Source organism: Equus caballus, chromosome 1 (genome assembly GCF_041296265.1).
Source record: "Equus caballus isolate H_3958 breed thoroughbred chromosome 1, TB-T2T, whole genome shotgun sequence".
NCBI classification, from domain to species: Eukaryota; Metazoa; Chordata; class Mammalia; order Perissodactyla; family Equidae; genus Equus; species Equus caballus.
The window spans coordinates 78,707,838-78,720,194 of record NC_091684.1 but is presented as its reverse complement, the minus strand read 5'-3'; the positions used below and the strand labels follow the sequence as shown (position 1 = coordinate 78,720,194).

General features: G+C 49.3%; 2 protein-coding genes across 10 annotated transcripts in view; one reads left to right on the top strand and one right to left on the bottom strand.

The window, feature by feature from the left end:
- GALNT2 (polypeptide N-acetylgalactosaminyltransferase 2) overlaps positions 1–8,932 on the top strand; it is a 198,447-nt gene extending 189,515 nt beyond the window's left edge. For all 8 annotated transcript variants that reach the window (XM_023646249.2, XM_070228192.1, XM_023646248.2 and 5 more), the window contains 2 exons: positions 1,644–1,763; positions 6,199–8,932. In XM_023646249.2, the coding sequence (XP_023502017.1) occupies positions 1,644–1,763; positions 6,199–6,354 (276 nt within the window). In that variant the 3' untranslated portion in view covers positions 6,355–8,932. The remainder of the gene's footprint in view (positions 1–1,643; positions 1,764–6,198) is intronic.
- A 1,774-nt stretch (positions 8,933–10,706) lies between these two features.
- PGBD5 (piggyBac transposable element derived 5) overlaps positions 10,707–12,357 on the bottom strand; it is a 144,796-nt gene continuing 143,145 nt past the window's right edge. The window contains exon 9 of one of the 2 annotated variants that reach the window (XR_011423501.1): positions 10,707–11,643. The gene's annotated coding sequence lies outside the window, so the exon portion shown is untranslated. The remainder of the gene's footprint in view (positions 11,644–12,357) is intronic. The other variant, XR_002809418.2, reaches the window with a different exon arrangement.

Genomic DNA, 12,357 nt, shown 5'->3' with positions numbered 1-12,357 from the left:
AATTTGCAAGAGAGAAACACAGCCCAAATTTAGTGTTTCCCACATTTATTTGACCTGGAACTAACTTTTTGTAGAATTTTTCATGGCACACACTTTGAGAAACACTAATTAAAGGTGAGAAAATTGAAGGCAAGAGAAGTGAGGGGGCCAGCCCAGGTCTGACTCTGCCATAGGAGAGAACACAGCTGCAAACAGGCTGCAGGGGCTTTACCAGTCCCCTGTGCCCTGGCCTTCCAGAGCTGCACTCGCCAGTGGCCAGGTAGGGGTGGGCGTGTAACCTTTAGGTTTTACACCCGAGTAACAGACTGTTCCAAGGTGATTTAAGTACTGCACAGTGAGGCTTCTTCAGATTGTTTATTCCTTCCCTTACTCAGTCTGCCCCAATCTCTGTCCCCTGAAAACAAAAAAAAGAAAAACAATTTCTCCACAGCACTTAATAGTGCCTCAGGTTACATAATACATAATACATCTGTTGGTATGTCATCCGTTCTCCCCTGGAGAGCAAGCTCCTTGAGGGCAGGGCCTTCCCCGTCTGCTTGCTGCCTGTGCCCAGCCCTGTGAGAGCACCTGAGTCATTGCAGGGCGCACTGGGCAGTCACTGGGTGGATGGACGGACAGATGGATGGGTGGACAGATGAGTTGCAGCAGCTTTCCTGTGCATGTTGCAGAAAGGGGCATGGGGCAGAGGTGGGTAGGGTGCCCCTGTGGGATTCTGAGTTGCAAGAAACCTTGCTGCTTCTGGGTCCTGAGGGCTCACTTGGGCACTTATCCCTTTGAAAGGGTCAAGTCCTTGAGTGAAGGTCAGAGCTTCATCTCCTACCCAGAGCAGGTGCCCAGCCTCCCCTTCTGCCTGTGGTCACCTCATCTACCTTCTCCCTTCTCTGGCTTCCTGCCCTTTCCGATCGTCATGTTTACTATTCAGAATAAATGGTTGTGCTCTCAGCCCTTAGGCGGGGGGAGGCGTGTGTGTGTGTGTACTTTTTAAGATCATGGGCAAGTTATTTCAACACTGTCTGGTTCTGTTTTCTCATCTGCTAAATGGGAATAATGTAGCCTCATGGGGCTGCTGTATAAAGGGCTTAAAATAGTGCTTGCATAGATCAGGCCCCAGTCAGTGTTAGCTGTGTGCTGTGTGTGTATGAATAAGTAGACCCATTCCTAGGGATCTCACAGAACTTCATGAGCATCAATAGGTCAACTTAATGTTCAATACAGAGGCTACACACTATATATTTTGCTTAAATATGCCATCTGTAATTAGTAATTTTCTCACATTACAATTCACATTCATAAATGCTGTTTCCAAACCACACCTGCACGGGGGCAGTCATTCCAAAATAATGTGGGTGGAAAACTGACCCTGAACTGTCCACCTGGTGGGTAACAAGCTTGAGCTGTAGTGTTTACAGCTCGCAGTTAATGACAGAAAAGTGGGCGTGGCATTCGAATTTACATTTGGGACTAAAATAGTTAATACTGTTGATCTTAGTTACTGCGAATCTCAAAGCACTTTTGCACATCAGTCAGTCAGCGCAGTGCTCAGTTGTGAGGCTCTCCCGACACTGCCAGTTGTGGATTTGGGCTTAGGCAAGCAGCCACAGCTGTGTATCTGGCATGCCTCTGACCTGCGGTGTGTGTTCCAGGAATGGGCCTTGACGAAGGAGAAGTCGGTGAAGCACATGGACTTGTGCCTGACTGTGGTGGACCGGGCGCCTGGCTCACTCATAAAGCTGCAGGGCTGCCGGGAAAACGACAGCAGACAGGTATGGTTCTCAAGCCCCTGAGGCCTATGCATCGCCGTCCTCGGCATTGATTGCGGGGTGTCCTTCCACATTTATTTGCAGTGCTGTCTGAGTGATGTTCAGCTGCCTGTTGGACTAAGGCTCTTGGTCTCCTCATTGTCCCCAGCATATTGTAGAGTTCCAAGCACGTAGTGGGCATTCAGGGAATTCCCTGTTGGGACAGATGTGAGACAACGATGTTTGTGAGAGGTGTGGTGCATGAGTGCTGCTAAGGCTGGTCTGTCCCACCAGCGCTCGGCTCTGGGCAGCTTTCCTTCTCTCACCTGTCTCCTGTGGGCTGCTTCTGCCGTGGGCTCATCTGTCCTGGGTTAGTTACATCTTTCCATAACCTCTTGATCGATCTGCTCATGTCTGGGCCTTACTCTCGAACTAGACTGAAAAGGCCATATTTTGTGCTTGTCTGTTCAGCTCCCACAAATATTTGTGGGGACCTTTTCTGGATTGGGCAGCATCGTAGGGGCTCCCAACACCTACAGGTCATTGCCTCCTCACCATGGCATGTGAGCAGTGCTGGTGGTCCCTTCTTCAGAAGCCTCTTTGTCACCGCCATAACACACAGATTCTTGGACATGGGCCCTGAGAGTGTCTGGTGATGCCAGTGAGCTCCAAGAGACGGGAGGCTGGTGGCTGGTGCGTGTGTCTTAGTGCTGGGCATTATGGCCAGAACCCCATCACTTTCTGCCCCATCAGACCTCCTGTGTGTGGAGGCACAGCCCTCAGGCCCAGGAGCAGGGAGAGACAGCAATCAAGCAGTGTCCTGCGGCCCACAGCTTCTCTGTAGAACCGAAAGCACAGGGCAGGCCCAGCAGGTGGCCAGTCACACCACACTGAGAATGTGGCCCAGGTTCACATGTTCCCCTGGGGTCCACTCGGAAAGATGCCAGCCTGAAGGAGTGAAATTTCTGATTTAAAGCTTTGTTTAAAAAAGCAAAAGTTTATGACTTTATGCATGAGAAGTTAGTGAAACACTGACCTACAAATAAGGACTAGAAAAGAAAATGAGGTCTCCAATACCGTCAGTGAAGGGAGGTGTTCTCATGACTCCTCGCAGTGTGAGGACAGACCCCAGTCCTGAGAGGAGGACCTGCAGAGAGGCCTGTTTTCCTCAAGCCAGAGGTCTGATGCTGCTTATTTCTGATTATATTCTCATTCTCTTCCCCACACCACTGGATATTTTAAAGAAAAATTACATGTTTTTGTTGATTCATTAAATATTTTTCCTTTTTAAATTTACAAAACCTCTAACTGATTATCAAATGGATGAGACCTTATACACACACACAGAAACTCTCTCTCTCTCGTGTACATACTACTTTTTCCAAATAGCTCTGAGTATATTTAATATATTTTTACATTTGAAGCTGGTTCTCTCTGACATACTCTCTGGTGGCAGCTCCAAGGCATACCCTTTCTTGAGCCGTGTGGTAATGGCTAGTGTCAGACAGAAATCAACCACAAAAGGATCTTCCCATGTGCCAGCACATGGAGCACTGACTTATCTTCTTACAGTCCCTCCTTAGGAGATAGGTGGGTATAGGGAAACTGAGGCACAGAGCCCACTGGAGCCAGGAGCCTAAGTGGGCTTCCAGTCCAACAATAATTTCACAAGGGGAAGCTGAAGCCCAGAGAGTCATTGCCTCCTCTACAGTGTCACTTGGGAGGACCAAGGCCAAGACCAGGTCCCTTGCTTAGATCCCAGTTGTCAGGGAAATGCTGTAAAGGGCCGTCTTTCATCTGTCCATCCCCAGCCCCATGCTGGGTGCCCTCCTCCTTCTCTCTGTGGAACCCAGCCTGGTGTGGCAGTGGGTGCCTCCTCTGCAGGTCTCTGCTCACTGCCAGCTGGCCCCAGATGCTCTTCTGTGTTGATGGTGCAATTTCATGACTGTAATACCCCAGTGAGGAAGAGTGACTGTTAAACAAGGGAGGCCACCATCCCTTGGACCCAGACCACCTGGAATTCTGCAAGTCAGGCATCGGATGAGCCCAGGATCCGGTGGTCCCTGCTCAGCTCAAGAGGCGTTCCCCCCGGGGTGTAGTGGGGTGGGGATGTCTGTGGAGGCGTAAAGGAGTGACAAAGTGATGGCTTTAGCTGGTCTCCACACCTTTCTAAGAAACAACTAGGCATTTAATCTCTGGAGGAGTTAACTTTAGGAAGAGCTTGCTTTATTTTAAAAGTTGATAGGTGCTCCTGCGACCTCACTTCTTAGGAACCATAATGACATCCCGGAAAGGCTCATGTCATGAGATGGAAAAAGGCCTGCAAACAGTGAGCTTTTCTGGATGCGTGGCAGATATAAGTGAAGAGCTATCAGACTGCTAACCCCGAGACTTAGCCCGTGAGAGACATATGGGGACTCTTTCAGGAGCGCCTTGATGTCTCAGAAACATGTCTGCCCCACCACAGTCCTCTCAGACAAATGGGCCAAGCTGCCTTCCAGAGACAGAGCCAGGGTTTGGTTATTTTTTTTTAAGGCCCTCCATTTAGCCAATGCCTTTGACACATGACAGGCAGAGCCCCTCCAGAGAACGGAATCAGATTCCATTCATTCCACATTCTTTGTCAAGCTGATTCCTGGCCACTCAGGGTGACACATGGGTGTTGGCAGGGCATGCACACTTTACATGACAGTGGAGGAAAACAGCATGAGGAATGACTGACAGCAAAGAGGGAGCCAGAAACAAAGGAAGAGATGATGGGCAGGTAGCAATAGCCTCCCCAGTGCTCATCTGATGGCAGGGGTCTCTGTCGTCGAAAGATCCAGTTTAGTCGGCTGGCGTGAATCAGTATCCTAGGGACCTTCTGAGAACATCCTGCAGCCAGCGGTCCTTGTGTAGAAGGTCGGGTCCCAAGGCTCTGGGCTTCTGCCTGCCTTGCTCTGCCTCTTCCCTGTCTCCTTCATCTGCCCTTTGAGAAGAGGCTCCTTAGCTAATTTTATCTTGAAGCTACACTGTCTTGCCAGTTGGAATATTTAGTTTCCAGGCACATCTGTGTGTTCGTGTTATGTGTGCATTTGCAGAGTCAGGGGGATTTCAAAGGGAGGCAAGAGTAAGAAAATTTAAGTCCACAATATGAGAGCATTTGCAAAAATACTTAGTGGGGCCGCCCCCATGGCCAAGTGGTTAAGTTCGCACGTTCCCCTTTGGCGGCCCAGGGTTTTGCCGGTTCCATTCCTGGGTGTAGACGTGGCACTGCTCATCAAGCCATGCTGAGGCGGCATCCCACATGCCACAACTAGAAGGACCCACAACTAAAAATATACAACTATGTACCAGGGGGCTTTGGGGAGAGAAAGGAAAAATAAAATCTTAAAAAAAAAAAAAAGAAAAAACTTAGGGAAAGGAGCTTTAGTGCACACAGTGTAAAAAATTAATGAGAATCACTGACTAATAAAGGGATAGCTTTTGGGAGAAAAAGCGTGTTATGTGTTACTTTAAAGAAAAAGAAAACAGACATTAGAGATTTTTACACAGGGATAAACAGGGTAAGAGGCCCTCTGATTCCCTTCATGCTGGGTTGTGGGCTTTGTTTTCTGACTGGGCAGCTTGGAGGTGGGTGGGTTGGTTGGCTGGTCGAGTCTGGCTGGTTGGTTGGTTTGGTTTTAGTGGGGGGATGTGTGCATACTCTAAGAGGAAGATGTTATACTCTGTACTTTACAAGTGGCACGTTCAGAACTCAGCAAATATTGCTTGATTTCTACCGTGCAGAGCACTGGGGGCCTCGAGGATAGCTGAGACAAGTTGCTCACACCCTGGTGGAGAAGATAGACAATATAGAAATAGGTTCTTCAACATGATGTTCTATGCACCCAAACATCTCTTTCCCTCTCATTTGACCTGACACCGCTCATCTGATTCAGCTGCATGTGAGGCCCTAAGTGGAAGTGTTGAGGCGCCCAGACCAGGGCCTCCATGCAGGGCTGCCTTCCAACAGCCCCAGGCAGGACGGGGGCCCTCTTTGAGCTGGCTCAGCTTCCTGTGGCTCCATTCTTGGGGTGAAATATCATCAGATCAGGCCTTCTTGTGAAGGAACGCAAACTCCCTACAGCGAATTCCCTACATCAAGTCTTTGTGTGAATGTGTGAGGAGAGGCAAGTGCACTGGGGCTTGGATGAGGGCCACCCCAAGAAGGGAAGGGAATGGGGCAGGCAAGGTGGTCTCGAGCAGGGCCCAGAGAGGAGGTTTGGAGTTACAGGCTAAGGCAGAGCACACAGGTTTCTTTCCTGGGCCCTTGTACTGATGACTTATCTCGGGGCTGTTGCTATTTACCATCCTTTATGATCACCAAGAAGAAAATTGTTTGTTTCTTTTTAATGCAGCTAGAAGACCCTGAAAATGGATCTGTTCTATACCGTTTTCTTTGGGCTCCTATTATAAGGCATTCTCCTGTCTCTTGCAGAAATGGGAACAGATTGAGGGCAATTCGAAGCTGCGGCACGTGGGCAGCAATCTGTGCCTGGACAGCCGCACAGCCAAGAACGGGGGCTTGAGCGTGGAGGTGTGCAGCCCCGCCCTGTCTCAGCAGTGGAAGTTCTCGCTCAACCTGCAGCAGTAGGAGAGGCTGGAGGCCCATGCCATCCTGTCTCCTATGCCAGTGGGCCAAGTTTGATGATCACGTTCTTGATTATGTTTCTTAAACTTTCCGCGAAACTATATACCTCAGTATTCCATCATGGTCTGAAAGTCGGAGAACTTCTGCAAGGCACGGGGACTTGGCGGACAGAGGCAGCGAGGAAGATGACTACCCTCCTCCTCTCACAGGTGCAGCCAGGCCCCCTTCCCGAGGCCACCGCCGCCCCTCTTCCCTCCCAGCTTCGGCCAGTAACCCCCCAGTGACAGCATGGAGGGCAGAGAAGTGCCGAACACGTACAGGTTCGGGGGAGGGAAAGAGGAGGGATGTAGTTGCTGCATCACAGCCTGGAGAACTCTTTTGAAATCTCCGTTTTTGATCCCATCGGAATCCTGTGTGGTTTCCCCAACACCAACTCGTGTCACTTTGCAGGTTTACGTCGTATCCCTGTCCCTACTCCTCCGCTCCCAACCATCTTCCTAGCACAGACCCGTCTTCCACATGACGTACTTCCTATATTTGAATATGAACTTTTCTATGGTGGGACACTAAATATAAATATATATAAAGAAAGAATGTACGGTCAGTTCCCTATGGTTTCTGTAGGTCATCCGCATCTTGTAAATTCTCCACAAAGCAGGTCGTGGCTGTGAGGAGGCAGCCCTGGAGCCCTCTGGGGCCAGCCTCTCCCAGAGGGAGAAAGTAGCCTCCTCTGCCCCCTGGAGCCTTATCAATGAGGTGGTGCTGCTGTGGCCTGTGGGGACCCTCCCATAGCTGGCCCTGGACCGCAGGCCTTGGGCCCAAGCATCTCTGTTCAGCTTCAGCTGGGAAGTCACTGCTGTGTGTTGGAATCCACTTTTCATGTCCTTGGTCCTTGTAAACCTGGATGGGTTACTTATTTTGACAAGTATTGCTTTGGGTCTTTTAAACGTTTTTTTCTCTTAGAAAAAAACACCCAATGACGTAGGAAGCTGTCACAGGCTAGCATTGGGTAATCCTGAGTGTCCTGGTGTGCTGGCAGTACTGTCAGGGTCACCTGGGCCCTGGAATCTGGCCTGCCCACCCTGTCCCTCCCAGGCCGAGGTGACTGCCCCAGGGGCTCTGGGTCAAGAATTAGGAAAGGGGGAAACCAAACACCACCTGTCCAGTGACATTGAGGATTTGGGGCAAGAAACAGGAGCCTTGTGGGTTAGGAAGCAGATGTCAGGATAAACCACAAGACATTTATGAACTAAAAATAATAAGAGGAAGAAGTGTTAGGGCATCTGCTTCAGTGCCCAGGAATGTCTCTGCAGAGCCCTCCTTGCGTTTTCAGTGTCCCCACATGCAATGACAGACATTGTCCTGATCACCACCCTCCTTCCTTGTCCACTCACCCCCTCTCACCCACCCCTCCCACACACGTGCCCAGTGTCAGTCAGGCTGGCCACAGCAGGCAGCCCACGAGCTGCCATGTCGTGGGAGCTGCATCATAACTGCACATCCTCAGGCCCCTTTGGGAGGGGCTGGGAGGGCACAGAGTGAGAAGTGGCCCTGGAAGATTCTGCTAGGTTGACACTCTGCTAACTGCCGCTCTCTTTCCTGCCTCTTTCTTCTAGGAAAGGGAACATTGTTGGTCTTTCTTCCTCCACTGCAGAAGCCCCACCTGTGTTTGCTTTAGGACAATGGGCTTCGGCCTGGAGGCGCGGCTCGGGGCCTGTCCTGTGTCTTCTCTTTTTTTGCCCCCTGGCCAGAGCAGCCAGATGTATTTTCAGGGGGCGGGGAGGCCATGGCTGGATTAACTCAGCACACTTCATCTTCAGAGGCTGATCCTGACTGCAGGTGGGCTCTTGGGATAGTCTTAGGTACCTGTGCTAGGCCGTAGGATACAGGCGAGCAGGAGCCAGGCGCTGTGCTGGTGCCCTCAGCCTGAGCACCTGGGGTCTGTCATCAGACCCTGTCACCTGTGAACTACTACTGCTGTTAGCAAAAAAATCCCATTGACGGAAAACAAATTTTGCTTCGATGTAAAACAAATTTTAATCAGGTTCTTGACGAATCCTTGGCCCACACACCGCTACCCAACCCAGAAGTCTTACCAACCTTTGTACCATCGGGACAGGTCCACCCAGTCCCTTGGGGGCAGCTCCCTGTCCCTGAGCTGGTGGGCGGTGGCCTTGGGTAGTGGGCGTCTTGGGCGTCACAGGGCTCCCTGGAGGTGACCTATGTTTACATGAGACAGTGTGCCAAAGTGACTTACTGTGGCTGCATTATTTTCAGTCATCAGGACTGTCCCACCCTCCTGCTCCCATTTTTACAGGTAAAGACTCTTTCCTACGAGCCCTTTGAGCAGAGTGTGGCCAAGTGAGTTGTCTTCTCTGTGGTGGTCTTTCTTATTCTTCATAAAAGCTAAAATGATGGTATCTGTGAGTATGTTTTGCAAATTCAAGATATAGTTTGGTAATTTTTTTTTCCAGTTGATTTTTAAAAAGAACTGCTGTACAGAGCTTGTACTTTGTCCATTTTATAGATGGAAACCATTCTTGAAATTAACTTAAATAAAGAGAAGATCCTTTATAGATAACTGCTCTGGTGGCGGCGGCCGTCATTCCTGGTCTTTATAGGACAGATGTGAGTGGTGTGTGAGGCTGTGATTATGGTCTGTCTTCTTCGGGGCCCTGCTAAATTACCATTTCTTATCACATTTTTAAAACACATTCACCTTTTACTGTTGTCCCTTTCAGTGTTTAGTCTTATTTGTAATAATAAGCGTTATCATTGGTGGAGTGTGTATGATGTCCCAGGCACCTAGCCAAGCCCTTAAATACATTCCCATTGCCTTCTCGCTGTCTCCTGTGAGATGGCCTAAGGTGCTGTATTTACAGTTGGCTGGGGAAGCCGGTGCTTGAAGCCCTTAACCAGCTCAAGGTCAGGGGCTAATCTGCTCAAGGTCATGCTGCTCCTACGTCCTCATCTGGAGTCCACCCTGGGCGCTCAGACCCAGAGCCTGCACTCCAAACCCGGGTGGGGAGAGGGTGGAGGCCAGATATTTTCACAGTTTCCAAAGTATCTAAAATCAGTATACTTATTTACCAGTTAACAAGTTACCAGTTAACTGACTCTCCAGTTCTGAGGCTGACTTCCCCCTCCTCCACCTTTGAACAGCCCCACAGGTGTGTCAAGGAAACACAACATTGACCAATTCTTCATTTAGCAATTTGGATTGAGGTTGAGGGGAGGAAAGGCTGGCCCTGGTGAGTTTTTTTTTAATGTTATGGAGGCCACATTTATGCATCTTCCTTCCTCATGATTTGAGACAACCAAAAATTTGGCTTTCCTGCCATTTGAGAAACAAACAAAGCTCTTAATGTAGTATTCATCAGAGCCCTTTAGCAATCGTTTGCGGTTCCTGCTTTCGCAATAGGGAAAAGTTTATTCAATAAGAATTTGTCAAGAAACTCTTATGTTGCCCTGACCGTCCTGAAGACCGAGGAGGAGAGGAAACACATCATATTCCAAGAAAAGAGGATAGGCAGAGTGCTCTGCAGACCGAGCGAGGCTCAGTGAGACGAGGCCCGTGGCTCGGGGCAAGCGGCGTCCCAAATGCTCAGGCGGCAGCTTGGGCCCATTCTGGAGGGAGGGGAGCTAAGGAGCTCTGGGCCAGAGCAGAGAGGATGCAATTTGCAAAATTTTTTAGAATAAAATTCTTAACCCAACTCAGCTGTTTGATTCTGCAGTATTTTTCACGTTTTTAAAAATATTCAACCAGAAAAATAAAATCTCTCATACACTCTGTGCATGGACTTACCTAAAAGAAAAAAAGAAAATGGTCTTCCTAGATGTCCTTACAAATTCCTGAGCAAATTTACCATTAATACAATGTATATGTATTTGATTTTATGTGTTATGTCTGCCTGCAAATTGTATACAGTATGTCTCCAGAAGACTTTGTACCCGTAGGTCCCAGAGGAGTAATGAGAGACTCACTCAGCAGCTCCTGTCTGAGCACCTGGGGGCCAGGCCCTGGGTGCTAGACAGGGAGACTGGAGGCTGTAGATAAGACCGTTGTGGTCCTCCCCCCGGTTACACCCAAGAGAGACTCAGACTTTGAACCAGACCTTGGACACAATTATGAGAATAAAGACTGAGTCTCAGAAAGGCGCTGACCGCCTGAAGGTGACGGAAAGAACCCATGGTGGGTCATCATCCAAGGGCCAAGATGTGAGGCCTCAGAGTGACTGATGTAGGCTCAATGAAGAACTTGCAGAAATTAACTGTCCACGTTTCTCTTGAATTGCAGAGAATTCTCTACTGGAGCATTTTCAGTTGCGAATGTCAGAAACCCCAGTTAAATGCAGTTTAAGTTCAAAGACATTTATTACCTCATGTAACAAGAAATCCAAAGGGGACAGGGTTCCAGGTCAATCCTGGGGCTTGACATCGTGAACTAATTGATTTCTGCTGGACCGCCTCCCATCTCCACCCCTCCGGCCAGGGTGCAGGAAGACACTGGTGAAAACGAAGCATGCATCCTCATGCATGTCTTTCCCCTGCCCCCCTTACGGAAGACCTGTCTTTTCCACTTACCACTCCCCCCAAACACACACACACACACAGACTTCTCAGAATTGCCCAGGTGCCTGGGCAGCCGGCCACAGTCACCTCCTAATGCTGTCGTCCTTGGTCATGGAAGTGGGTTCTGCTGGCAAGGACAGGGAGGGGGCAGCTACTTGCTGGGCGACCACAGTGCACCGCATTTGCCATTGCTGAAAGAATGCTGGAAGAGGCTGGATGGGCAGGGGCAGCCTTGAGGCCACAGGGTTCCTGCATCCTCTGAGAGGCGGCGCTCCTGCTTATGCCGTAGTCTTCGGGTGTCTGCTGGCAACTTGGGGCCTCTTCAGAGAAGGCTTTCAAATGAATAAAACATTGCATGGGATTACAGAGACGACTGCTTATACTGAGAAACAGTTATCAAAATATTTATATGTGCTTCTTAATGCATTAAATAATAAGGCCTCATATCTAATTGCTATCATAATTTCAAATAGTGCTAAGCATAAACAGCATTTTGAAAAATCAGCAATAATTAATGTGATGAAAATATCTGTTTTTTTTTATTATTATTGACAAAATTCCCAGTTTATTGGCTACATTCACTTGGAGATTCGTGAAATGACTTTTTTTTTCCCCATCGTTCTGACCCCTTAAATTTGAAGAATCTCAGTGTAGATAACATCTGTGATGTACATCTGTGATCTGGAACCATCTCTGAACTTCAGTAGGTTTGTCTTCTTGCTGCAGGACAAATGGAAAAGGCAAAATGAAGCAGGGGCAGTCCAGGAGGCTGCCCAGGCCTCAAACTGACATTGACTCTGACCTGGGCTCCAACCTTGATTCTGAGGGCAAAGTGGAAAGAGGTCCCCCCTTGATGATGGTCCTGGTGAGCCAAGCTCCCACAGACTCACAGATAGTCACTGAATTTGCATTGATATTGAGAAATAACAGCTGACAGTTGCCCTGGGCAATTGGGCGAGGCTGAGCTGAGGAACAGGTGTGGGGGAGGCACCTTGTTCTCTGAAGGCCCCCACTGGTTGAATCTATGACACTTGGGCTAAGGGGCCTGGGATTTTGCTGACCAACGTCTCTCCATGTTGGAGGGGAAGAAGATTGCCCAATGAGCAAGGAACCAAAATAAAGAAACTTAAGGACTTCCTAGAACTTAAGCACTTCTTATCTTCTTGATAAGAGAGATGGAGGCATGGCCTCATTCAGGAAACTGTCATCTCAGTCCACTTCACCTGGACTGCAGCTCCAGACACCTGGGGACACGTGCTGCCCGCCTGCTTCCGGGACGCTCATCGTGGGCCTGCCAGGATCCACAAGAAGCCTGGAGAAGCCTCAAGACAGGGCTGCAAGAGGGGCGAGCAGGATGGGAAGGTGCCGGACTTGGGGGCAGAATGTGTAAATTATTTGAACTCCACCGTTGGGTGCCATGCAGGACTGAAGTTC